The sequence below is a fragment of the Dendrobium catenatum genome, unplaced genomic scaffold (genome assembly GCF_001605985.2).
Source record: "Dendrobium catenatum unplaced genomic scaffold, ASM160598v2 fragScaff_scaffold_387, whole genome shotgun sequence".
NCBI classification, from domain to species: Eukaryota; Viridiplantae; Streptophyta; class Magnoliopsida; order Asparagales; family Orchidaceae; genus Dendrobium; species Dendrobium catenatum.
This window is the reverse complement of record NW_021318849.1, coordinates 736,748-761,884: the sequence shown is the minus strand read 5'-3', so window position 1 is coordinate 761,884 and position 25,137 is coordinate 736,748. Positions and strand designations below refer to the sequence as shown.

Below are 25,137 nucleotides of genomic sequence, written 5' to 3'. Positions count from 1 at the left end.
AATTTTAAAAAATTAATTATAACTTAATTGATATTAATTAATTCTAATAAAATATAAATAACTAATAATAATTAATGATAATTAACTTATAAATTATGATTAATTAATAATAATTTTAACTAATTATATTTAATTAATATAATTATAATTAAAAAATATATTATTTATATAATAATAAAAAAAGAAAAATCCCTTAGTTCGGCGGATTGACGGGATTTGGCCGAGAAGCGCGTGAGGTAGATAGTCACCTTCATAGCAAGCGAGTTCCCGTGCTTGCTTCCGATCAAATGCCGCAACTTCCGACCAAGCAGGAAGGAAAGTCGCTAAAGGGGCAGAGTTGACAAGCGCTAAGGAGCCGAAGAATCACGTGAAGGGAGAGAGGGAACCAACGAGCTCCCGTTTTGCCTTTGATCAAAAGGTCGGACTTCCTATCCGACGGGAAGGGACTCGTCGAAGGGGAAACAGAGTCGATCAACCACGAAGGAGTCGGAGTAGCGACAGGAAGAGGAGAGCTCGCGGGAGAGAGCGGGAGCGAGTGAGAGAGCTCAGGTGAGAGAAAGAGAGCCTGAGGCTTCGTTTCTTGCGGCCTTTTAACGACGCGATGTCGTGCGAGGAAACGACCTTGGTCGTGCGAGCGACATGTGAACTGCCTGCGACGTGGGGAGCAACGTGGGTTTTGGCAGAGTAGGTATGGCATTTATTTTGATTTTTTTTTTTATTTTTTTTGTTTTTCCACTCAGTACAGGTCAACAATCGGAAGCTACAGATCTAGCTCCCCCAGCTTTGATAGGTGCCCGAACGGATCAAGAAGCGGCTTCCCTCAGCCCGAATCTCCGCCAAACCTCGAGAGCCTCCAAATGAAAACTTCCTATCACCAAAACTCCCTCCACTATTACCAATCTCATCTCCCGAAACAATCCTCCCTCCGTCTCTTAAAATAGCCATAGCAGCCAGATTTCTCCCATCATCAGCGACCCCCCTCTGCCGCTTCTCGTGGGATGATAGGAGGGTGTCCCACGATCACCCCCCACGATAACCCAAGAGGCTTCACGATCCAATCCCACCGGCGAGATCTCAAAATAGAGAGAGAGTCTCTCTCTCTCTCTCTCTCTCTCTCTCTCTCTCTCTCTCTCTCTCTCTCTCTCTCTCCTCCTTCAAGCCTTCAAAACTAAGCTTGCACAATCCTTGTGAGATTCTTGACCTCATCAACTCCCTTTGGATTAACATTCACTTGAAGTCTATTATGAAACTCATCAACTTCACTATTGTCTTACATTCTACATCAATATCAAAGTTGATGTCTTCACGGTGGAATTTATCAAAATCATAAATCAATTTTTCCTCTCATGGTATTATAGGTGTTTCATGCACAATAGCCATTTGATGTAATGCTTCAGTAACATGTGTGTAATTCCCAACACACAAATTTGAATCAAACTCAAATTTTTATAATTGCTAAATTATGTGGGTCTCCAAAAGAAAACTATTGGCAAGGGTCAAAATACAAAGGGTATGATCGCACTATCTTATAAGATAAAATAGTCAGAGTCCTATACACTCTACACAAGAAGGTCAATAAAAAAGTAGATATAATCATACAATGATTATCAATGGAGAATAGTGTCTTTCACTTACATTTCTTGATGTATAATAATAAATATGACTCGATAATCATGAGATTTTTTTTCACTCGATACATCAGCTTGAATGAGTTTTATTTGATGTGGGTGTCAGTTTCCTATAGGGAATTACATCTTAGGACTTGGCCTAAGCATACTCTCGATTAGGGATGTTATTTTGTTTCTTCTTAGTTAGGTGCATAGTGAAGTTCCTAAGTTATTCTAATCCAAAGGGGATAATTTAATCTCTTTATCTTTAGTGGGGCTTAGATTCTTTTAAATGTATGTAGATTTAATTAAAATTTTTTTAGAAGATCAAAGATTAATTTACTGTCCTAAGAGAAATTAGAAAATTAGAATTTATCAAGAGTCAAAAAGACACACTGAAGGGTATATGATCTAGGCTTATACTTATCTGGAGTAAGCTATTAGCTAACATCCTAAACACAATCAACCACCTTATGAATGTAAGATAGGATGACATTATCATAAGAAATCAAAGATATTTGATTCAGAGAATTTAATCAAGATTGTACGACATGTAAAAAGGTCTAGCTAGCACCATGTATTATGATACATGAAGCAAGTACATAAAGAAATTATTTTATTCATCTATTTGAAAATATAAATATAACCCAGGGTCTATAAGAAAGTAAGGTGGCAAAGCTCCATCATAACATGCTTGGATTCCAATACCTATGAATGAAATATATCTAAATGCGGTTTTTTCTTAAGAGAACATCCTACTAAGTTGAAGAGATAATATTTTGGAGCCCTATAAGTATGTATAAGCAATCATATTTAGCCTTTATAGCTCTATGAATGTATAAAATGCGATCTAGTAGCATTTTAGACACTTTATATTTATTTTTCATCTTATACATATACATTTGCACCTTGTTACATTCTACTTTGCTCTCTTTCACTTTTACAAGCAAGCATATATACATTCTACTTTTTTTTTTGCAACAAAGAAAAGATAACATAAATATATATGCATGTATGAATGTGGTGCATATGTATATAATTTAAAAGCTAAAGTACACCAACACAAAAGTAAATATGCATGTCATGACATCCAGGTACTAAAAATAAATAAACACACCAAAGATACCCTTTAAGCAATGGTACCTGCATCACACCAAACATACTACTGACCTAGCCTAAAGCTATTCAGTGGTCTACCAAATGGGTTTAATGTTTGAGTTATTTAGATTTAAAATTATTTGTTGGTTGTAAGCCAAGGGATATTTTAATTTGAGTTTAAGTTTTACTATTTTTTTAAAAAATCTTATTAAGCAAATTTTAAAGAGTTATATTTGTTTTAGTCATGGTTTTAAAAACTTTATTGAACTGACTCGTTGAACCGAACTAATCAAAAATTGATTCAGCAGGCGTTCTAGTTTAAAACCCTTAATTTTTTTTAAATTTTTGTTGTTGACCTAGAGAAGTCTAAATCACAATCTGTCTTCACTAGAACATTTAATATTGTATTTTAGATTCCCTAATTTTTTCATAATTTTGGTCACTATCAAAATTTCTTAAGAAACCAACACCTATCAAAACAAGTAGATTTTTTAGGACCATCACGTGTGTATGTTATGCAAACCAATTTCACCATAATATTTTGGATATGATTAGCTAATTTATAAATTTTTTTTGTAATTTTTGTATTTTTGGATTAAAGATATAAAATATTTTGTATTAACTTAATATTTTAATATTAAATAATTAGAATAATTAATATTTTAATAAAAAATCTAATTCCACTTATCCACTTTATTAAATTTCTTTTTTATATATATGGCAAAATGCTTAACAAAGAATGACTAAGGAATTTAGAGAAAAAGGAAGTGAAAGAAAGATAAAACTCTAGTTTTGGTCTATTTCAGGCCATTTTTGCCCACCGGCTCTGTTGGAAAACTTGCTCATTTCAAGATAAGTCACATTATGTCCATTTCAATTTAAAAAAAAATGTGTAGTTTTTGACAAATTTTTCCATTAAAATTTTGTATCCATTAACAAAAAACATGGATTACTTTCCACTGGTAAAACTTTCATTGCATAATTTTTTATATGTTATAAATATTATGATTATACACATTTTGAATATTTTCTATAAATTTTACAATGGGGGGTTTGAAATTTATGAGGTTTTTATTAAATAAAAAATCATCTAGATGCTAAAAAATAGTGTAGTACAAAAAAGTATTAAAATATCATTTTATATAATCCATAGGAATTTGATAATTTTTTGAAAATGTATATTTTGCCTAATTGAATTTTATGCTGTCTATCATTATACAACACAGTGAAATTTTGATACAAGCCCAATTACTATTTAATTATTTTATTGTAATGATATATATATGCATATGTGATTAAATTATATCTCTTGGGAGCCATATCGGGCCAGAATATTTTGAGATTCTATTTGTGTAAGGAAATTACTGAGAGTTATAAGGGGCCAGAATCCTTTAAGATTTTGTCTAAGACATGAATATGTGATATATTCAGGTACTATAAGCACAAATAAAAAGGGAGTCATAAGGGGCCAGAATCATTTGAGATTCTATCTAGGTCCAAGAAATGTGATATGAACTACTCTGTAATATGAATTTCAAAAAATTTTAGTTCAATAATGCTATTTAAATAAGATAGTAACTATTATGTATTTATTACATTTTTCAATTAAGAGATTCTTAGTTTAGTGATTTATTTAAATTGCTTTTAAATATTCAGTAAGATATTAACAAAATATTTAAAAATTTAGATTGGTTTATATGACTTGATGAGCTATTATAGCTCACTATGATTTTACTTCTGATTTTCAGAATCTAGAAAGAGGAATAAGATTATGGACTAACAATTCAGGATTGAATTTAAGGTCATATGTATTTTACTATTTTAATTTTTGTATAATAGTGGCTAGTTAAATTTTCACTAATATAGCTCTTGCCTAAAGCCATGTACTATAGTGTAGATATTTATTTTGATGAAATAAAAAAAACCTGGTGGATGAGTTTATTATCAGTATTTGGATGTTTTAGTAGCTCTATAATCTATATGTTATTTTATTGAATATTAACAAAAAATATAAAATAATTCTAAAACTAGATCTAGGGATTTGCTTGTCATAGCTCAATGCAATAGGACCTATCTTGGTCGTGTTGGGTTGCAACATGCTTTTGTGGTATTAGAGTAATAGTTTTAGAATTGGACCGTAAAATAAAGCTATAAGTATTAATCTATAAGTTTAGTGGTGTAGTTTCAAGTCTGTTTAGGTGTTCATTATTTTTATTTCATGTACATGTATGTTTAGTTGTATATTATATATGATCATGGATCCACCAGACCCAAATATGATAGATAGACAGAGTACTAGTCATAAAGTTCTTATATATAGTACTTACCTGACAGTTGGTTCAGATATAATTCCATAGTTTACTACTTTGATAGTCCAGATGAAGGGTGAGGCATAGAGCAAGGTTCCTATTATTAGATTTGAAGAGGTAGAAAAACATCTACAAATATTTCTGAGATTGAAGCTTATGAGATTTGAGGGTACTATTGAGCCCAGAGTAGTAGAGGACTTGTTGAGGAGACTTAAAAAGATATTTTATGGTATGCAGTGTCCTCCTTAGAGGAAAGTATCATAGGTAATTTTTCTTTTAGATGATGAGGTAGAGTGCTAATGGATGGGCCAACAGGAGAAGAAATTTTAAGGGAGATTTAACTCTCTAATTACTTGGGAGGAGTTCTTTGATGTGTTTAGAACCTGGTTTGTACCCCCCCTTATACATGATAATAAATGTATGAGACTTTTTTGAGGCTTATTTAGAGGAGCATGATAGTTATGTAGTATGAGGCAAAGTTCACTACTTTGGCTAGATATGCTCCACAGTTAGTTAGCACACCCATAAAGAAGTGCTACATGTTTTTAAGAGGACTTTAGGATAGTTTCATTTAGCCTTTAGTTCCATTTTGCATTTTTTATTTTTCTGAGCTTATGGAGAGAGCTCATATGATAGAGAATGACCTAATGACTACTCAATAGTGGTGGACTACTAGTAGGAAGAGGTTCAGTGGTGAGACTTTTGGTAGTGGCTTTTTGGGAAAAAGAGCAGATTTACACTTGGAAATTCCATGAGAGGTAGATAGTCAGCATCTACGGTAGTCTCTATAGTGGTAGTATAGTCAATTCTGGTTCTGTTAGTGAGGCACTTTTGTTCTAGAGTTATGGTCAACATCATTTTGGTCATTGTTATAAGATGACTGAACAATGCTTTAGATGCGATCAAATAGGGCATCAGGTAGCAGAGTGTTCATATGCAGGATTTGATCAACATTTTGAGTCTATATTATAGAGCTTTATTAGTCCAGTAGAGAGACTGAGGGAAGTTCCTCTCTAAACTTTTTCTAAGGGACCATCTAGTAGAGCTAGTGGTTCAGGTTTAGTGGCAAGGAGACCAGCTACTAGTGGTCAGAGAGAGCCTAGTAGTTATGTAGCTCTAGCTCCAGTGTAGCCACACATATATAATTTGAATCAGTAGGAAGCCCATGATGCTCTAGATGTTATGAAAGGTATTATTTATATTTTTGAGCATCTATATCATATTTTATATAATTCTAGAGCTAGTCATTCCTTTATTTTTGAGCATTTTCTTGATTTAATACACTTGGCCTCAATTGCACTACCTATTTTTCTTTCTATTATTGCACCGATTAGAGATAGTATGATAGCCATTAGATTTTATTTATGTGATATTGTGATTTCTGATAATAAGATGAAATTGAGTTTAATTTTATTACCCATTTTCTTATATGATGTTATTTTGGTATGAATTGGTTGAGTCAGTATGGGGCTCAAATTGATTGCTTTAAAAAGTAAGTTAAGTTATTTATAGGCAGTGAAAGTTGTGTATTTCAGGGTATTAGAGATGCTTTATCCTATTTGATTTCTACGGTGGAAGGAGATATATTGTAGAAGAAGGGTTGTATGATATTTCTGGCATCAGTCTGGGTTAGGTGTATGTATAATGGTTCTCCTTTTGATATCCCGATAGTATAAAATTTTTCAAATGTATTTCTTATTGAGTTAATAGTTTGCATCCACATAGAGACTTAGAGTTTTGTATTTATATAGTTTTTGGTATGGCCCCAATATTTAAAGCTCCGAATAGGATGGCACCAAATGAGCTTTAAGAGTTAAAGGTTCAGCTTCAGGTGTTGGTTGACAGGGGATTTGTTCATCCCATTATTTCTCCCTAGGGAGCACCTATTCTATTTGTGAAGAAAAAGGTTGGTTTGATACATATGTGTATTAACTACAGGGAGTTGAATAAAGTCACTATCACAAATAAATATTCATTATTATAGATTAATGATATATTTGATCAGCTTGCTAGATCTTCTGTATTCTTAAAGATTGATTTGTGATCTGGTTAATATCAAGTGAAGGTGAGAGAAGATGATATGATGAAGACAGCTTTTAGTACTCGATACAGACACTATGAGTTTTTGGTTATACTATTTAGGGTGACTAATGCACCAACTGTTTTTATAGATCTGATGAACAAAGTATTCAAATATTATCTATATCAATTTTTGATTATTTTCATAGACGACATTTTGATATATTTTGCTTCTGAGGAAGATCACGCCATATATCTAATGAGTATTTCTTTTTTTGGATATATGTTAAGTGGTGATGGTATCTTTGTTGATCCCCATAAAGTTCAAGTAGTCATTAATTGGCTGAGGCCTACTACTGTGTTCAAGATACATAATTTTTTGGGTATGGCTAGATATTACAAGAAGTTTGTGATTAAGTTTTCTCATATTTCTGCACCTCTGATGTGTCTGACTCAGAAGTCAATAGCTTTTATTTGGACACTAGAGTGCGAGGCTAATTTTTAGATATTCAAGGATTATTTAACTTTTGTTCTAGTTTTGGTTCTTCCCTCTAATATAGAAGGATTTTAGGTATTTAGTGATGCTTCAATAAGAGGTTTGGGGTGTGTTTTAATACAACATGGTAGGATGATAGCTTATGCTTTAAGACAATTGAAGCCACATGAACGGAAGTATTTAACACATAATCTAGAGTTAGCTACTATTTTATTTGCTTTGAAGATTTGGAGCATTATTTATATGGTGTGAGGTGTGAGATTTTTATTGATAATCAGAGATTGAAGTTTATATTCACTCATAAGGATCTAAATTTGAGGCAATGAAGATGGCTTGAGTTAATTAAGATTATGATATGACAATTCAATATCAATATGGTAAGGCTAATGTGGTGGCAGATGCCCTGACCAGGAAGTCTTCTAGATTATCATGTATGCAACTCACTTCTGATGAGTATTTAATATGAGATATGAAGATATTATAATTGAATATGATTTCTTCTACTGATTAGGATTCTTGTATAGTGACTTAGTTGATCATTTAGCCTTCGTTAAAAGCAAATATTCATGAAGCTAAAAAATTAGATGCAAAATATCCAAAGTTGATTGATCATATTAGATCTGATAAGAAATTTGAACTACGAGTTTCTGATTATGGTCTCATTTTTTTTTGTAAGGATAGACTTTGGGTTCCTATTTTTAGAGATTTGAGGCAAAAAATTCTACACGAGGCTCATTATTCAGGCTATACTTTTCACCCAAAAAGTAGCAAGATGTATGGAGATCTCAAGGGTATGTTTTGGTAGCTTGGATTGAAGAAGGATAGCATATTTTGTGTTGAAGTGTAAGGCCTGTCAGCTAGTGAAGGCAGAGTATCAGTGATCGGGAGGTCTTCTACAGTGGTTAGTTAATCCAGAGTGGAAATGCGAAGAGGTAACAATGGATTTTTCTATGATTTTTCCCAGATAGAGGTAGGGGAATGATGTCATTTAAGTTATTATTGATTGAATAACAAAATCTACCCATTTCATTCTGATTCGATAGAAAAATATGGTGGACAGGTTAGCATAAATATATATTAAAGATATTATTAGGTTGCATGATGTGTCAAAGGTGATAGTATTTGATCGTGAAGATCGATTTTCCTCTAGATTATGGATAGGTATTCAACATGGACTGGGTATAAAGTTGCATTTTAGTACGACTTTTCATATGCATTCAGATTGATAGTCTAAAAGGACTATTTAGGTACTGGTGGATCTTATAAGATTATGTGTTTTAGATTTTGGGGGCAGTTGGGAGGATCATTTCTCATTGATAGAGTTTGCATATAATAATAATTATTATACCAATATAGACATGGCTTCTTATGAAGCTCTATATAATAAAAAATATAGGAGTCCTTTGACTTTGACAGAGGTGGGAGATAGACAGGTGATATGTTTAGCCTTTGTGGATGATACTATTACAAATATCAATTTGATTAGAGAGAGGTTGAAATCTGTATAGGATAGGAAAAAGAAGCATTATAATCAAAAGCATATGTTGGTTGAGTTTCATATTGGTGACCCAGTTTATGTTAAAGTTAGCCCTATGAAATGTTAATATATTTGGAAGAATTAGCAAGCTCAATCTAAGGTATATTGGACTTTTTGATATCATTGAGCGGATTTGTACGTCTATTTACATATTATTATTACATAATTATATGTCTGATATATATAATTTATTTCATGTATAAAGTGGGTGTTTGATTCTTGAAAGAGATTATCTTCTAATGATGTTGAGGTTTCTTTGAATCTATAGTATAAGGAAGAATTCGAAAGGATTTTGGCATATAATGTGAGAAAATTGAGAAGCAAAATAATTCCTATGGTCAAAGTGTAGTGGAAGCATAAAACTGCTAGAGATGCTACATGGGAGAAGGAATCTGATATGAGGCAGCTCTATCCAGGTTTAATCTGACTCATTGTGCTTTGAGAATGTCAAAGATGACATCTTTTTAAGGTGGGTAGATTGCAAAACCCATAAATTTTTCAAATTTTTTTTTTTTTTGATCTAGAGAAGTCCTAATCATAATGATGTATTTTAGCTTCTATAAATTTTTCATAATTTTGGGCAATGTCAAAATTTCTTAAGAAATCAGCATCTGTCAGTACATGTGAGGTTTTAGGACCATCAGGTGTTTGTTTTGTAAATTGATTTAACCATAATGTTTCGGATATGATTAGATAATCAATAATTTTTTTTTTATAATTTTTAGATTTTTGGATTTAAAGATATAAAATATTTTATAACAAATTAATATTTTAAATTTAAATAATTAGAATACATAATATTTAAATAAAAAATCTTATTCCACTCATCCACTTTTTTAAATTCCTTTTTTATATATATGGCAAAATGATTAACAAAGAACGGCTAAGGGAGTTAGAGAAAAAAAGGCATAGAAAGAAAGAGAAAACACTAATTTTGGTGGACTTCAGGCCATTTTTGTCCATCAGTTTAGTTGGGAAACTTGTTCATCTCAAGATAAGTCACATTATTCTTATCTCAATTTTTAAAAATGCATAGTTTTTGACAACTTTTTTGCTTAAAATTTTGTATTCGTTAGTGAAAAATATGGATAACTTTACATAGTTAAAACTTTTACCGCGTAACTTTTTATATATTTTAGAGATTATGATTATGAGAAAATCTTTTCATTTCCCTATTTTTAAAAGTTTTATTTTAGTAAAGGGGAGATTAGGAGAAAATCTTTTCATTTTTGAAAATTCAACCAGTAATGTTTGCCATTATAAAAAAGGGGGATATTATTGCAGATCTGTTTTCATGGATTAAAATTTTGATCATAGCAAACATTCTTGATTTTCTACGACTTCCTTGCCTATTAACTTTTTAGGTCCACAAGATCGAGTGCAACTTAAGCTAGCTCAAGATTGGGTAGATTAAGTTTGAGTCAATTTGTATTTGTTCTCTTTTTTGAGTCTATTGTAAACAATGTGGTTCCTGATGATAAGTAACCTTGCGCACACACACTTTGGGAGAATTTCTGATTATTTTCTATAGTTTACTATTTTTGATAACATCATCAGGGACGATATTTATATCAGCTTGGATGATCGGTTCAAAAATAAAAATCCTAATTATGGCATCCTTATTAAGGCAGCCATTATTAAACACATCGTCCTGAACGATTTTATATCGGCCAGGATGATAGGCTCAAATCAGAAAGAATCAGCTGCCATGTCTATTTAGGTATTACTTATTTTTGGACATCGTCCCGGGCATCGGCCTGGCCGATACAGCATAATTTTTTTTAAATTAATCTAGTATTTAAAGAAAGCAATTACTAATTGCACGATCACATCGGCCGGGCCGATCGCAAAATCGGCCAGGATGATATGACTTAAAAAATTATCTAATTGTCCCAAATCGACCGGGCTGATTGAGCAAAATTTATGCTGATCGGCCATGCCGATATTCATATTGGCATGGACGATAATGTTAGTTTTGCAAATCTATTTAAAGACCTCTTTATTTCTCATGAAGAGTGTCTTTAGCAGTCATTATAGCTTCGTTTTTTTGGAGGGAACTTGAAGAGAGAGCTTGAAAGGGAGAGAGGAAATGGTGAAGTTTGAGAGAGGGAGAAGATCATTAGAGGGGGTTTCAAGGGAGTGTGGAGGGGGATTCCACACGGTTGCTACGGTAAGCTTGCACCTTAGTACCATCGGACTCAAGGCTTTTCTTGAGGGAAGTTCTAGGAAGAAGAAGATCTCTTTGAATTCAAAGGACCCGGTTACTCCGCCGCACCAGGGAAGGTAGAAGTGATTTTGTAAGGGCTTCTCCGCCTAGCTGTGGGGGCTAAAGGAGAGACACTGAGTTTAGTGCAATACTTGAAGGGTGCCTCCGAGGAGTGGACGTAGGTCAAGGTTTGATCGAACCACTATAAATCCAGTGTGTTCTTTCCTTTATCATTTTCGCTTTTAATTTCCGCACTTTAATTTTTGTGGTGAATCTTGGTTTGTGTTTTGATTGCTGAAAGTTTTTATTTAAAATACTGATTCACCCCATTTAGTTAGCCTTAGGACTAGTTAATAAGAGGTCTAACATCCCTAACGAACTTTCAAGGGCTTCTCCGCATTATTGTGGGAGCAAAAAGATAGTCACTATTGTTTAGTGTAATACCTGAAGGAATTTTTAAGGAGTGGACATAGGTCTAGTTGGTCCGAACCATAATAAAATTTAGTGTTCTTTTATTCTCTTTTATTTTCTGTATTTTTATTTTAAGCACTTTAGTATTTTATGGTTAAAAAAACTTTTGTGAAAATCATTTTCAAATAACTATATATTTTAAGGATCAGAGATTAATTTTTTAGAAATGGTTTACAAAAATTCCAAGAAATTTTTAAATAACTAATTCACTTCTCCCTCTTGGTTAGTCTTGGAACACTTTTTTTAGGTCTAACAACCTATTTAGACTTTCATAAGAGGGTCCTTATTTGGTGGCAGCTATAGTCAACCCCAACACCTTCAAACTAAAGGATATCATTGGAAAAAACACTCCCTTGGACTTGGAAAGTTGAAACATTCGCAAGTATTATCACTAGATGTTTATAATACTACTTATCTTATGTTATGTATTTTCTTCCAAGTTATTGTGTAATCCCTGTATATATCTCTTCTATGTTAAGTATGATGTAACACTAATATCCCTAAGTCATATTAGGGAACTATTGTATTGGCTTATATAATACAGTGATATGTTGTTTCGTCCTTTATGATATTATCTTCTTCTTTAAATAGATTAAAAATGATAATTAAAAGCTAATAACAAATATAATCTCTTTATTCATGATTTGAGAAATATATAATCTTCATTGTATCTCAATCACTGGATGATTAGTTCTAGGGTAATTTGATCTTACCTCTTTTACATATGTTATTATCATCAAACAATGCTTGACTAACAATCTCAGATAGGTCAAAACATCTTATAAGGATATCTCTCATATTCCCTTAAGCTAAATGATTTCACTAAAATACTTTTTATCATTCAAATTGAAATAAAATTTAATAAGCTTAATATATATATATATAACAATTCCTTATTATATTCCTTAATATGTTACATACATCATATAAGAACATCAACTTCTAATACATGCAATACTAATAATAATAATAAAAAAGTGATACAACCAACAATAAAGAAATATTGCATAAACACAACATGATCGTCCTCAAGAGCAAAGACTTTATGCATCTCACTTTCAATTTCATCATATTGAAAACTTAAGAAGAATCATCAGAAGCCTGGCTAAGTGTCAACCCCTTAACTTCAGCTCCAGTCTTGCATTGCACTAGGAGCACTCCTTTCAAAAATTCTCAGATAAAGCTTTCCTCTGTATATTCCCGTTCCAAGGCCTTCACCTCCACATCATATATGTGATCGCGAGCTTCCTGAATATGATCATGAATTATCATCTTGAAGACTACAAACCTCTTGAATTCTTCTATGACTTTAAGAGTTGATATTTTTTATTTGAACTTAGTCTTGAATAAAACAATTTCTTTATCATATAGTAGACTATGCTAGCTCTTATGATCACCTTCAAGGATTGCTATCTTCTACTTATGGATCTAATGATCTTTCACATGCTAATTAATTATTGTTTGTGCATCCACCAATTCAATATGAATGCCATATATCTATTAATTATGCAAAGAGATTGAAGTTACTATACCAGCTAACTCTGCCCCACACTTTGCCAGCTGCTCCTCTACTATTTTCATCTTCTTGATCATACCATCATACTTCCTCTTATACTCTCTTTGAATATACTTGACTTCACAAACTCCTTGTTCTAGTCATTCAAGTCTTTAATCAATTCAATTTCAAGATCCATACATTTCACTAACTAAAATAATAAGAAAGAGTGTAATGGACATATCATTATAAAGGTGTAAAAAGAAAAATAAAAAAGAAATGAGAACTCACCAGTTCATCAGCTTGTCTGCATCCAACACATTGATGTTTAAAAACATCTTCTAGAATGTGTAACATGGATGAAGAATAATTATAGATGCATACTGGTACAATATTAAGACACAATTTTTCTACTTTATTGCAGCGAATATTCTAGCCCGCATCATGTGTATTTTAGTTCCCTTGAGGAACACGATATTTCAAATATGATTAATACTATTATAAAGGTTATTCTCTCTTGCAAAAAAAATTAGATAATCTAAAATGAACTTCTTCTCATTAATATATATCTTGAATGTCATATTATTTTGGAATTAATCATGATTAATTCCTTATATACTATGGCTTAGCTTGATGTAATAAAAATTTATTTTTTATTTTAAATTTTACAATCATGTTCAAATAAATATTATTTTTAAAATTTTCTACTATACATTTATCTTTTTTCTATATTCTTTTTTTATTTATTTGAATTTTTCTTTAATAAGATCTTTGATAAAATTACTTGTAATGATAAACTTTTGAATTGTTTTTTTAATTAACAAAAATTTTTAATAGAATTTAATATTCTATTAATTTTTTTAATATTTTTAAATTTAAAATTTTATTTATCTATCTTTAAAACAAGTGAAATTAAAATATGGCTTAATTTATGACAATTTTATTACTATTTTTTAAAATAAAATTTTAGTATAATTTTTTTTTAACTAAATTTTTTTTACCTAAAAATTATTTTAAAAAAACACTGATAAAATTATCGAGAACTAATCCCAATTCATTTCGCCTTCATTAAATGCAATAAACCATCGGAATTTATGGTAGTTCGGGTTCTGCCATCGTTGCTATATATTCTTAACACAAACCCTAAAACTTTCGCCGCCGTCTACCTCCGCAGCCATGGGTCGTATGCATAGCCGGGGGTATCCCTGCTTTCCTTGCGTCAAAATTTTACATTTCCTTTGTCTTTCTTGTTATCATTTCCCTAGCGGTTACTGATCTGATTATCCGTTTTTCTTACTCAGAAAGGGTATTTCGTCTTCGGCTTTACCTTATAAGAGGACTCCTCCGAGCTGGCTCAAAACCTCTTCCCAGGATGTAAGTTCTTGCTGCATCTGGCTTCGGCCTATTCAACCTCATTTAATGAATCATATGTGTTTATGAGTCTCGTGATGCTTAGGTGGAGGAGAACATTTGCAAGTTTTCGAAGAAGGGGCTGACGCCCTCACAGATTGGTGTTATTCTACGCGATTCTCACGGTATTGCTCAGGTAAAGAGTGTGACTGGAAGCAAGATTCTCAGGATTCTCAAAGCTCACGGTATAGCCTCATTTATATAATTTATTTTTTTTTTCATTTATGAAGCTTGTTTATCATACATAGGATTTAAGTAGTGGTCATGTAAATTCCCCTTTTATTTCTTTCTCTTGTTTTTCTGGTGATTTTCTCTAGGTCTTGCACCGGAGATTCCTGAAGATCTGTATCATTTGATAAAGAAGGCCGTTGCCATCAGGAAGCATTTGGAAAGGAACCGCAAGGATAAGGACTCAAAGTTCCGGCTTATCCTTGTGGAGAGCAGGGTCCATCGTCTGGCTCGTTACTACAAGAGGACTAAGAAACTTCCACCCGTTTGGAAATAGTCAGTATCTGTTTCTTGATGAGTTTCATTTTTTTGCCAACTTAATTTTGTGAAACTTGTTTTTATCTTTGATCAATTTCAAAGTTCTTAAGAAGTCTCTATTATTTTTATTTTGCAATTTCTCTGCTTATTGCTCTATTTTGTAGTTAATTGGTTGAATTAATTGTAATACTTTTGAAACTTGTAGTTCATTGTCGCAGAAAAAATCTTCAATCATGTGAGCATTGAATCATTTCTATCATTGCAATCGTTGCATGGAATTATTGTTATATGTTGAGTTGTATTGCTTATGATCCCATTGTCGTAAAGGGATTTTTGGGAATCATTTTTATTATGTTATTATTATTTTTTTAATTTTTATTTTTAATATGTAATAAAAAATATGTTTGGTTCCCTATAGATATTTAAAAAATTAAATAAAATAGAAAAATCTTGAATGAATGTTCCTATTAGGGTTCTTGATAGGGATACCTTGACTTCAAAATAAACATTGTTATCCTATCTTGTGTGTGTCGTCGGATAGGCTAGCGACTGTGAAAACTTTGCTGCAAAATTTTTTATGTGGTTTAGGGAATTAATAAGGTTGATGGAGCTGTTTTGACAGAGGAGAGGGATGTAGGAGCTTTTTTATGGTGATTGTGTGGCGTTGCTCTTTGTCAAGGCAATCCACAAAGCGTATGTTGTCCTCAAGATTTGGATAGAAGACGTTGCTATGGGCGGCAATTTGGTGTCATACAACTTTTTCATTCAAATCCACTGATATCATTGCTGGCGTTCTCTTTTTTTTTTTAATTTCCATGTTATTTTTAATTCAAGCTAAACCTTGGAGGCTTCTTCCATACTTACCACTTTGTTTCGATATTGCTAGTTGTAATCTCATATGCATCTTTCTTAAGATCCTTTTTATCATATATTCATCCTTATTGACATGTTATTACACACACTTGCTGATTGATTTATTATTCATTATATGATTTCCAAAATTTGTATCTTTAAAGTTCTATTTAAATGAATATGGATTGTTTGACACAATTAAGTAATTAAAACAAGTAAACATACTAAAAAATTACAACAACATAAATAATACAATCCTTTAAAATACATCCTCGGGCATGGCAGGTAAATGATGCCTACTAGTTATTGTTAATAGCTTTAATAAGATCTTAATCAGCTGAAAAAGAAGAAATAAAAAAAATTAGGTGACCAGTTTAGCTTGCAACTAATAGTATTGCATAAGGAAACAAAGAAAGTTGAGTAGTACCACATATTTTGCATTTAGTGATATTTCTCTTATAAGAGGTTTAACTAAGCCGGCCAAAAATGAATCATAGCTTGCAACCCTTCATAAATTATTTTAAGACAACCTTGAGGGTATGTTTGTAAAAGCTATATTCTCTAGCTTGCACATGAGAACGAATGGTTGACTAAACAATGATAGTCTTGGCCATTTTGATAGGTTGGATTTGACATCAAACTAGTTGAAACATACTAAATGCTGCTAATGGGAATATGCACATAAATTATACGATGGTGTGTGCATAAGATATACATTATGGAGTTTGCAACCAGTAGAATAATAGAAGGAAAAAGAGTCGTGGAGCTCAACTTATTTTGCATTTTGTGATATTTCTTGTGTAAGAGGTTCTATAGAACAAATCAAAATTGAATTTTTGCAAGCAATTTTTCTTTAAAAATTATTTTAAGAAAAACTTTTGAGTGTATTCATAAAACAATTATGTCTAGCTTTCACATGAGAAGGAATGTTTGACCAAAGAATGTCAATCTTGGGCCTTTTAATAGGGTTGTATGTATATTAAAATGGCTGAAACATACCACAAGCTACCAATGGCATATGCACATAAACTATGCGATTTTAAAGTTTCATAAATGATTAATGGTGCATGCTAAGGATGTAACTTGTGGAGTTTATCTTTTTGTACTTGAACTGTTTGTGTTGATTTTTTTTAAAGAGGCCTGTTTATGTAGTGTGTCATAATTGCATGATTTACTTGTCTTCAATTTCTTTATTATTTTATTTTCTAGGAATTATTTAGATGTCTTTATTAGTATTCCTTATGGCACATATCAGTATTTAAGTATTTTTGTTGCTTATATTGTAATATTCATTTGCATAGTAGGCAATACTTAATAAGATATTACAATACAAATGTCTTATGCAGCTATAACGCATTGTGGCAAAACATTAAAAATCATTAGTAATTTACTATAATGAACAATATATTAAAAGAATTCCCAGTGCTTAAAGGCACTATGAGTGTTAGATGAATAAATTTATATATACCAGTATCATGAGCTATCTCCCAGAACATGGAGAGGCTCGATGTGTTAGTTGTGTAGCAAGGTGTGGGGTGACAAAGGTGTATGCTATTTGTTCTATTGATAGTGCAAGACACATTGCCAGTGTGGTGTGTTCTATTTGCTTTATGCATTTCTTATTTGATTAACTCTTTCATTTTTATTTAATTTGAAGAAACAGAACTATAATCTTATTATTTAAGGGTGTTAATTCATACTATTCCATGTTTTCATTCATTAGTTAAAAATTTAAGTTAATTTCAAACTTTTAGGAATGATTCGCAGTAGAAATACGCTGTTTTTTGTTTGGTCTAATTTAGCTGTTTTCATTACTATGATAGCTTATTTTTTAATATAGTTATATTTTTTAGATGTTTATGTTTATTAAAGCATTCTTATGTTCTATTTATATAAGATAATATTGATATAGTTTTTTGATTTAGAATATTATTTTATATCAATGAATTATTAATAATTTGTCTATAATTTTTAATGGTTTCTACCATGTTTAAAATAGAATGTGCAGCACCATGCTCTGTGGCTCTATGAAATCTTTGTGCTATGATGCATTATTTACTATTGACAAATAAGAATAGAATGCAATATTGTTTTAACATACATGATAATGTCAATTGAATTGGAAAATTCAAAGCAACAATTATCAAACTCAATGCACCAACATAGTGAGACAATATTGTTAGCAATCAACCAAATTAGATAAGCTAATTTATATATTTAAAAAATAGCAAATAAAGTACATACAAGAGATTATGCATGGTAGTAGCAGCTAGGAAAAAGCATAAATAATTGCTAGATATATGAGTAAGTGCATAGGTGTCGTCAGAATGTGGTGTCAAGCAATAATGAGAAGGGAGAGTAAAGGGTATTCCCACATTTGTCTATTTGATATTCGACAACATGCCTCTTTTTTGTAACGTGAAGGCTTTCAATTTCCTCTAGGTTCTAGAACTAATTTGCTCACAGTCTTTGGATATCAGATACTCGTGTATTCTATATCAAGTGATTGATAACAATTCACGCCAATTAATGCAAAGATGATGATAACTTTTGAACCGATAAACAACCCACATTTTTTATTCTAGGGTGATTCACAACTTAATCCACATTTTTTATTATAGGGTGATTCACAACTTCTCTAGACGATGATTGTGAGTTTTCTTAATGATGAGATGATCATTGCTTTTAGGATTAACAACTCATGTCATTATCGGTGTAGATTGTAGTTCTTGCAATCTCATTTCTATGGGGGACTAAAATGTTGGAATTGTGATCCTTCATGAGAATCTATGGGTGTTATAAGTGGCTTGACGACATGAATCTTAATATATCTAAGAAGCTTTGTAAACAGATGACTAAATAAATCAATAAACTTAAAAAGATTTAAAATATAAAAAGAATTATAATACTGCATGCCATGAGCACTATATGCTATCGTGCACACCAAGTTATTTTGCGTTGTTGTGCTATTCTTTTCAAATATCATAGGTGTTGGGCTATGCTATGGGCTATGTTTTGCACCATTGGCATATGAGTATTGATATGATTTGCTTAACTTGCATGAAGATATTCATAAAATATTTATTATTAATTATGACAATTCTAAGCTTTCTATTGATATTAATTGGAGATACATGGAGTTTAAGCTAGAGGTAAAGATAATTGTGTTTAGTCAGAATAGATTCCTGCAGAAAATTTCAAGAAATTTAATTCTAAAAAGGCCTTGCAGTTTAAAGTTGTGTCATGCATGGAATTAATGTTTATAAATTAGAAATTCTAGGGAGTTTTAATACTAATTAAATCCTTAATATGTTTGCTCTGACCTAATATTATAAATTTGTTCTCATTTGTTGTTATTTTTTTATTTTCATGTCCTTGTGATTTTAAATGCAACACTTTGCCAGACAGACCTGCGTAGCTTGTTCTTGATGCTATTATAGAATATGAAATTTTGTTTGCTATAGATGGTACTCAAATCCTTAAATATCAAGTGCATTGGTGTGATAAACTTATTTATTATGACTTTTGATTATTTTTGCGAAAAGTTTATCCAGTTTTGCTTGATGAATGTCTATCTTAGTTTTTTGAGTTGAATTTCTTAAGTCTGGCATATCTGATGCAGGCTTTATTATAGCAAACTCTTTAGTAATAGGCTCTTTTATATCCTATTCGTCTAAACTAGTGGCTACTACTGTGGGCTCCTATAGCATAATTGGATGTATTCCTTTAAGGGGAGTATAGCTTTAGTGGTGATTTATTTATAAATTTAAGGATATTATGAGATTTGGGGCTGGTTGTTTGTAATTTCTTGTTTGGATTTTGCATAACTATTGTATAGAATTTGTAGTTTGGTTAACGGTTTCTCTGGTTTAGTTTAACGAAAAGTAACTTATCCCAAGTTAATTTGAATAGTTGGATGCAACCAAGACTTAAATTTTGGAACCGAACTAGACTGATTCTGTGCCAATCAGGTCTATAATTCAGGGATGAGAAATCTACTAGCAGATACCCTGTGATTTGCAATTTTGTTTAGTTTCTGATCAATGAAGTTTTTTCTTTCCTTTTTCTTTTTTGCTTTTTCCGAGTGTAGTGCATGTGATAAGCAAATTCTAAGGTAAAATATCTCCTTGTACCAACATGTACTTGAATTTTTTTCATATTGGTGTTTCTGTACCTTCCTAAATGTTTTACTAGTGCTGCATAGGTCATGATGTTGGTCAAATGTGCTGCAAATAATATTTCAAATGTCGTGCAGATGATCAAGTGCTTGTTGATTTTTTGTTGATCGAATTTCTCTGTAGTTGCTTTGAATCTATTTGATCTTTTCATTTTCATTTTGGGTTTAATTTGTGTTTTTCATATTTACAACCAAAGGAAGTGAAGTTTTACTTTAGTAGTGGTCTTTAATCTTCAAATTTTAATTTCTTGTGTTCTACATTCATTGTGTCATCGTAATTGTGCTAAAACTGTAGACCTTAAGGGTGCTTGAGGAGCTCTTTGATTCATCACCCAATCTTTTTATGCATTATGTTCATGGAGTTATGCTTATAGAGTTATAGATGATCTCAACAGCGCTACAGTGCTTGGAGACTATACTGAGCTCACAATCTCTCAAGAACATTTCCTATTTTACTAATTAATATATTTATCATTTTTGTCATCCTGAATAATACTAGTAGTTCGGTTGTTTGAAGAAGATTTCTATGGACCATAAATTTTTACTATTGACATAAAGATAGTTTTTTGAAGCAAATTGTGGAACAATTTTCTTTTAACATATTTTTTCTTGTAAATAGTACGCATCTGTTTTGCGTTCATTTTTCCCTTCCACAATGTAGGTAGAAAGGTAAATCAAATTTGGCTTTAGAGGTGTTTGGATCAATGATGCAAACATATTACTGCGTTATCTTTCTGAAGTACCTAAGAAGGGCTTGAAGACAACTACAACATTTCTGAGATCCAAATAAATTCTACTCGGCTTTTAATTGTCTAAAGATTATTCTATTCATTTTTTGTATTCCTTCTTATTTCATTTTTCAACCTTGTACATTCTTTTTGCATTTTATTATTTGACCTTCGCAACCCTAGCCATTTTTTGATATTCTTTGATTTGATTATTTGAACCTTTAGAGATGTTTGGATCAATGATGCAACCATTTAATTGTTATCTTTCTGAAATACCTATAGTGGGTTGAAGACAACTACAATATAGTGAGATCTATATACACACATGCCTATTTACTTGGCTTTTTCGTGTCTATTCATTCTTTGCACTTTTTTGGTATTCCTTTTCCATGTAGCTGTTTTGCTTTGGTATGAATTGTGCTAGTGCGTTGTCCTCATTAGGTTATGCTTTCATCGCATTATTCTTTTACTTGACATTCCTTTTTTTCCCCCAATATTAGGATATTTATTCTTTTTGCTACTGATCTGTAAAAGGGATAAACAAAAAATCCTTTCCTTTATAAATTGTTGTGTGGAAGGTTAAGCTTTTTATCTTATTCGACTAGATTTCTGTTGTTGGTAGGTATTTGTTTACATTGTGTTATAATTTGTGAAACTACTGGAAGCTATTATAATGTTCCCACATATGCACATCCTTTTTCTTGATTGTCTTATTAAGAATCAAATTCTAGCTTAAATTTATATAAAAAAAGATCATTTTAAATACTTTCTAATAATGTATTTTTAGATTTATCTCGACTTTTCTTAACTTAGGTCATATCTAATATGTATACTCCTAACAAGGACATTGGAAGGCTGACTTTTTATGTGACCAAGCTGTCTTAGGGCAACTCTCTAATCTTATTTCTCATTGGAGCTATTCAAAGTTTTCACGTATATATTCATTTAGCATTCTTTCTCTAAGTGTAAAGTAATGAATCCACCTGAGCATCCTTATCTCTGCAATACATAACTTATTTCTTTTGCTTTTCTCTTAATGGCCAACATTCTATGCCATAAAGCATTGTAGGTCTCACCATCTTATAAAATTCCCCCTTAAATTTGAGGGCAACTTTTTTATCAAACAGTAGGCTTAATGCATTCATTCACTTCAACTATCCAACTTGAATTCTATTACTAATATCCCAATCTATTATACCATTCTTTTGAACAATAGACCTGAAATATCTAAAAGATGCACTCTTATTAATGGCTTGGTCACCCGATTTCACAATTCCATTACTATATCAATGTCTAATAAAATTACACTTTATAAGTTTTAGATATATTCAAATGAAAAATGATAGACTCTAAGGTTGATCTCCATAATCCAAGTTTTTCATTAACTCTTTCTCTAGTCTTATCAATAAGAAGAATATCATCAGCAAAAAGCATAAATCAAGGTACATCCTCTTGCAAATGTCTAGTAATAATATTCATGACTACATCAAAAAGATATGGGCTTAAAGCTGATCCTTGATGTTATCTGATTGAAATTGGTAAATACTTGGACGTATCAATTTGTGTTTGAACATAAGTAATAGCTCTTGTATGCATGTCATTTTTTTTTGCCCATTGACACAAGTAAAAAAAAAAAAAAATCTTTTGAGCTATTCTAGATAAAAAAAAGACACTTGGCATGTTTATTTCCAGATTAACATAAATGAAATAAATTTCCTGTAGTTAGCATAAACATTTCTCTTGTACAATGCATTATTTTTTTGAAGAACTGCAGGATTTACGGTATCATAACTTTTTTTTTAATCTATGCATTTATGGTGTCTGCTGTGTTTATGATATGCTTTTTCTTAGAGTTCTATGAGAATTTTTTTTGAGGGCTATATAGTTCGTGATTTTAGCTTTGGAGTCCATTGGTATACAGTATGGTCTAAAATCTGTTGTCTGCTAGTTGAAGACAGTTATGATTAATTTTTCTGATGAAGTTAGAATTCTACTGTGTTTTTTATTTGTTTGAGATATATGCATATAATAAATGTTATTTTCCCAAAGTAGTATGTAGCCTGATACTGTTATTTTGCTTGTCTTAACGCCTCTGTTTCTGATCTATGGTTTCGTTTCCTTCTCAAATTGCTGCCGATCGTAACAAATTTTTTTTCTTTGTGCAGCGAGTCAACAACCGCAAGTACTCTTGTGGCTTAGGAGCATTTTTGTGTAATCCATTCTTGCGTGGATCAACCAATCAGCCATTTTTCTTCTTTTTTTTTCCTGCTCCCTTCATCTGCCTTTGAAAATTAATGGATATGACTATTTATTAGTTGCGTCTGTTTTAGAGCATGCTATTTGCTGCAACTGTAGTCTCATTTGCAATTATATTTATTTTTATGTTGATTGCTATGACATTGCCACTTCTGGTAATTTGGTTCGCTTTTTTCTTGCCGAACATAGCAGTTCTGTGCTAATAGCTGCAAAGTGCAAAGATTTGCAATTAGGACGGGCCAATTGTGTTTTGCCAATGAAATGAAGAACCGAACCCTTATAAACACTACTGTGCACGTTATTATTGCTATTTTTTTGGTTCTGTGATGGCACAATTTGTCTTTCATCTTATTAAGCAGAGTATTGTATTAATGCCACAGCTGCACTAAAGTTTCGTTTGAGATATTTTTTATTGTTTTTTAAAACAGTTTTGTATAAAAAATTTATTTTTTTTTAAAATATTTAAAGAAGTAATAAAAAAATCGAAACCAAAGTCTTGATAAACTGATGTGGGATAATTTTGTCATTTAGTTTGAAAATACTTGCTCATTGGCAGACTTTGTGGACTAGTTGCGGATGGTGCTGGTTTGTGCTCTGTAGACTTTTTTAATCATTTTTCTTATTTGTTATTATTATTTTTAATTATTATTTTTTGTGCTTTGTAGACTTTGTGCAAAGATTTGTATTTATGTTGCATATGCAATAAGAACGGCCCAATTGGGGTTTTTCAATGAATGAAGAACCCTCCTAGAAAATCAGAAGATGATCCATATTTTTATAAATGCATATAGAATGCTGAACATGTTATTCTGCTATTCTAGGTCTTGCCTGTAATGGTAAAATTAGGCTTTTATTTTATTAAGCGGAGTATTATATTAATGCCACAGCTTCATAAATTGATGTAGGATGATTTTCTCACCTTCATTTTGGATAGTTTTTTTGCTTTGTTTTAAAATAGTTTTTTTGTATAAAAATTTATTTTATCAAACAATAAGAAACTGTGCCAAATGAAGTCTTAGTTTGAAAATACTTGCTCATAAGCAAACTTTGTGGACGACTACAATGTAAAAATGGTGCTGTCTAATTCAATAAAAGAAGTTTAATTAATTGGCGATTGATTATAGGCTATTCCGTCTATTCGATAAGACAAATGACAATATGCAGAATATTATTAATTAAAGAGTTGATCTTTGGCCAGGCTCGTTGATTGTTGTTGCCCAGTATTTCTTGGCGTGGCGCCAACTAACTAGTTGCGGAAGGTGCTAGTTTGGTGGATTAGAAATAAAGTTGGTGCCACTTGCTGGAGTCCAATTTTATATGGTTGAGTTAATATTAAATGAAAATTATAACAGTTAGCACTCATGCGAGATTTCAATAGCAGTGGTTGGCAGACCAATGTCGAACGTTTGGATAATTTATAGAACTACAGAGGGGTGTCCTAAAAATAGGGGAAATTTACTCTGGTTTTAAATTTCTTTGTCGAAGTCTAGATAACCTTTTTTAACCGCTAGGGATTTCAAAGATGGTATGAATATTGTTATGTTATGAAAAAATTACCTTGATTAGGCACATATTTTGATGATAATATAAATAAAAAAATTACAAAATTAAATTAGGGACCATCCGAACTTTGATTTCAGCAAACTTATAGTCAAACTAAATATCTCAAAGAGACGAATCGAACAAAACAAAAATTGATCCAATCCGAACCCAAATGGGTCCAAATTGTGGTTATGATGTACATTTGGAAGGTTCAAAGCGTAAGTTGGATGATCAAACAATATTCAAATATATCATGCTTATAGTCAAACCGAGCGGCGAGATGAGATGAATCCAACGAGCCCAAGATCGCCTAGTTTTGACTTCATTTGGGCACAAAAATGCTTGATAAATGATCTATGATCAAGAGGATTAACATGAGCCGTCCATTGGAGCACTCCCAATTTGCTCTTGATCTTTTCCATATTTTCTAGCCATGCCACTGTTATAA

General features: G+C 31.7%; 1 protein-coding gene and 2 non-coding genes across 3 annotated transcripts; all 3 read left to right on the top strand.

Moving 5' to 3' along the window:
• The first annotated feature begins 14,304 nt into the window (after nt 1-14,304).
• On the top strand, nt 14,305-23,434 carry LOC110096861 (40S ribosomal protein S13). Its single transcript, XM_020822988.2, has 5 exons — nt 14,305-14,437; nt 14,540-14,612; nt 14,695-14,833; nt 14,966-15,152; nt 23,057-23,434. The coding sequence occupies exons 1-5, from the start codon at nt 14,415-14,417 to the stop codon at nt 23,088-23,090; spliced, it is 456 nt and encodes a 151-aa protein (XP_020678647.1). The 5' UTR covers nt 14,305-14,414; the 3' UTR covers nt 23,091-23,434.
• LOC114579430 lies at nt 20,859-20,950 on the top strand. Its single transcript, XR_003700403.1, has one exon. It is a non-coding gene; the product is annotated as a small nucleolar RNA snoR27 (small nucleolar RNA).
• Nucleotides 21,122-21,209, top strand: LOC114579431. The gene has a single exon (XR_003700404.1). It is a non-coding gene; the product is annotated as a small nucleolar RNA snoR27 (small nucleolar RNA).
• Nucleotides 23,435-25,137: the final 1,703 nt, after the last annotated feature.

Coding starts and splice junctions, on each gene's coding strand:
- LOC110096861 (XM_020822988.2), top strand. CDS start 14,415: ATGGGTCGTATGCATAGCCGGGG. Junction 14,613..14,694: donor TCAAAACCTCTTCCCAGGAT/GTAAGTTCTTGC, acceptor CGTGATGCTTAG/GTGGAGGAGAACATTTGCAA. Junction 15,153..23,056: donor CTTCCACCCGTTTGGAAATA/GTCAGTATCTGT, acceptor TTCTTTGTGCAG/CGAGTCAACAACCGCAAGTA.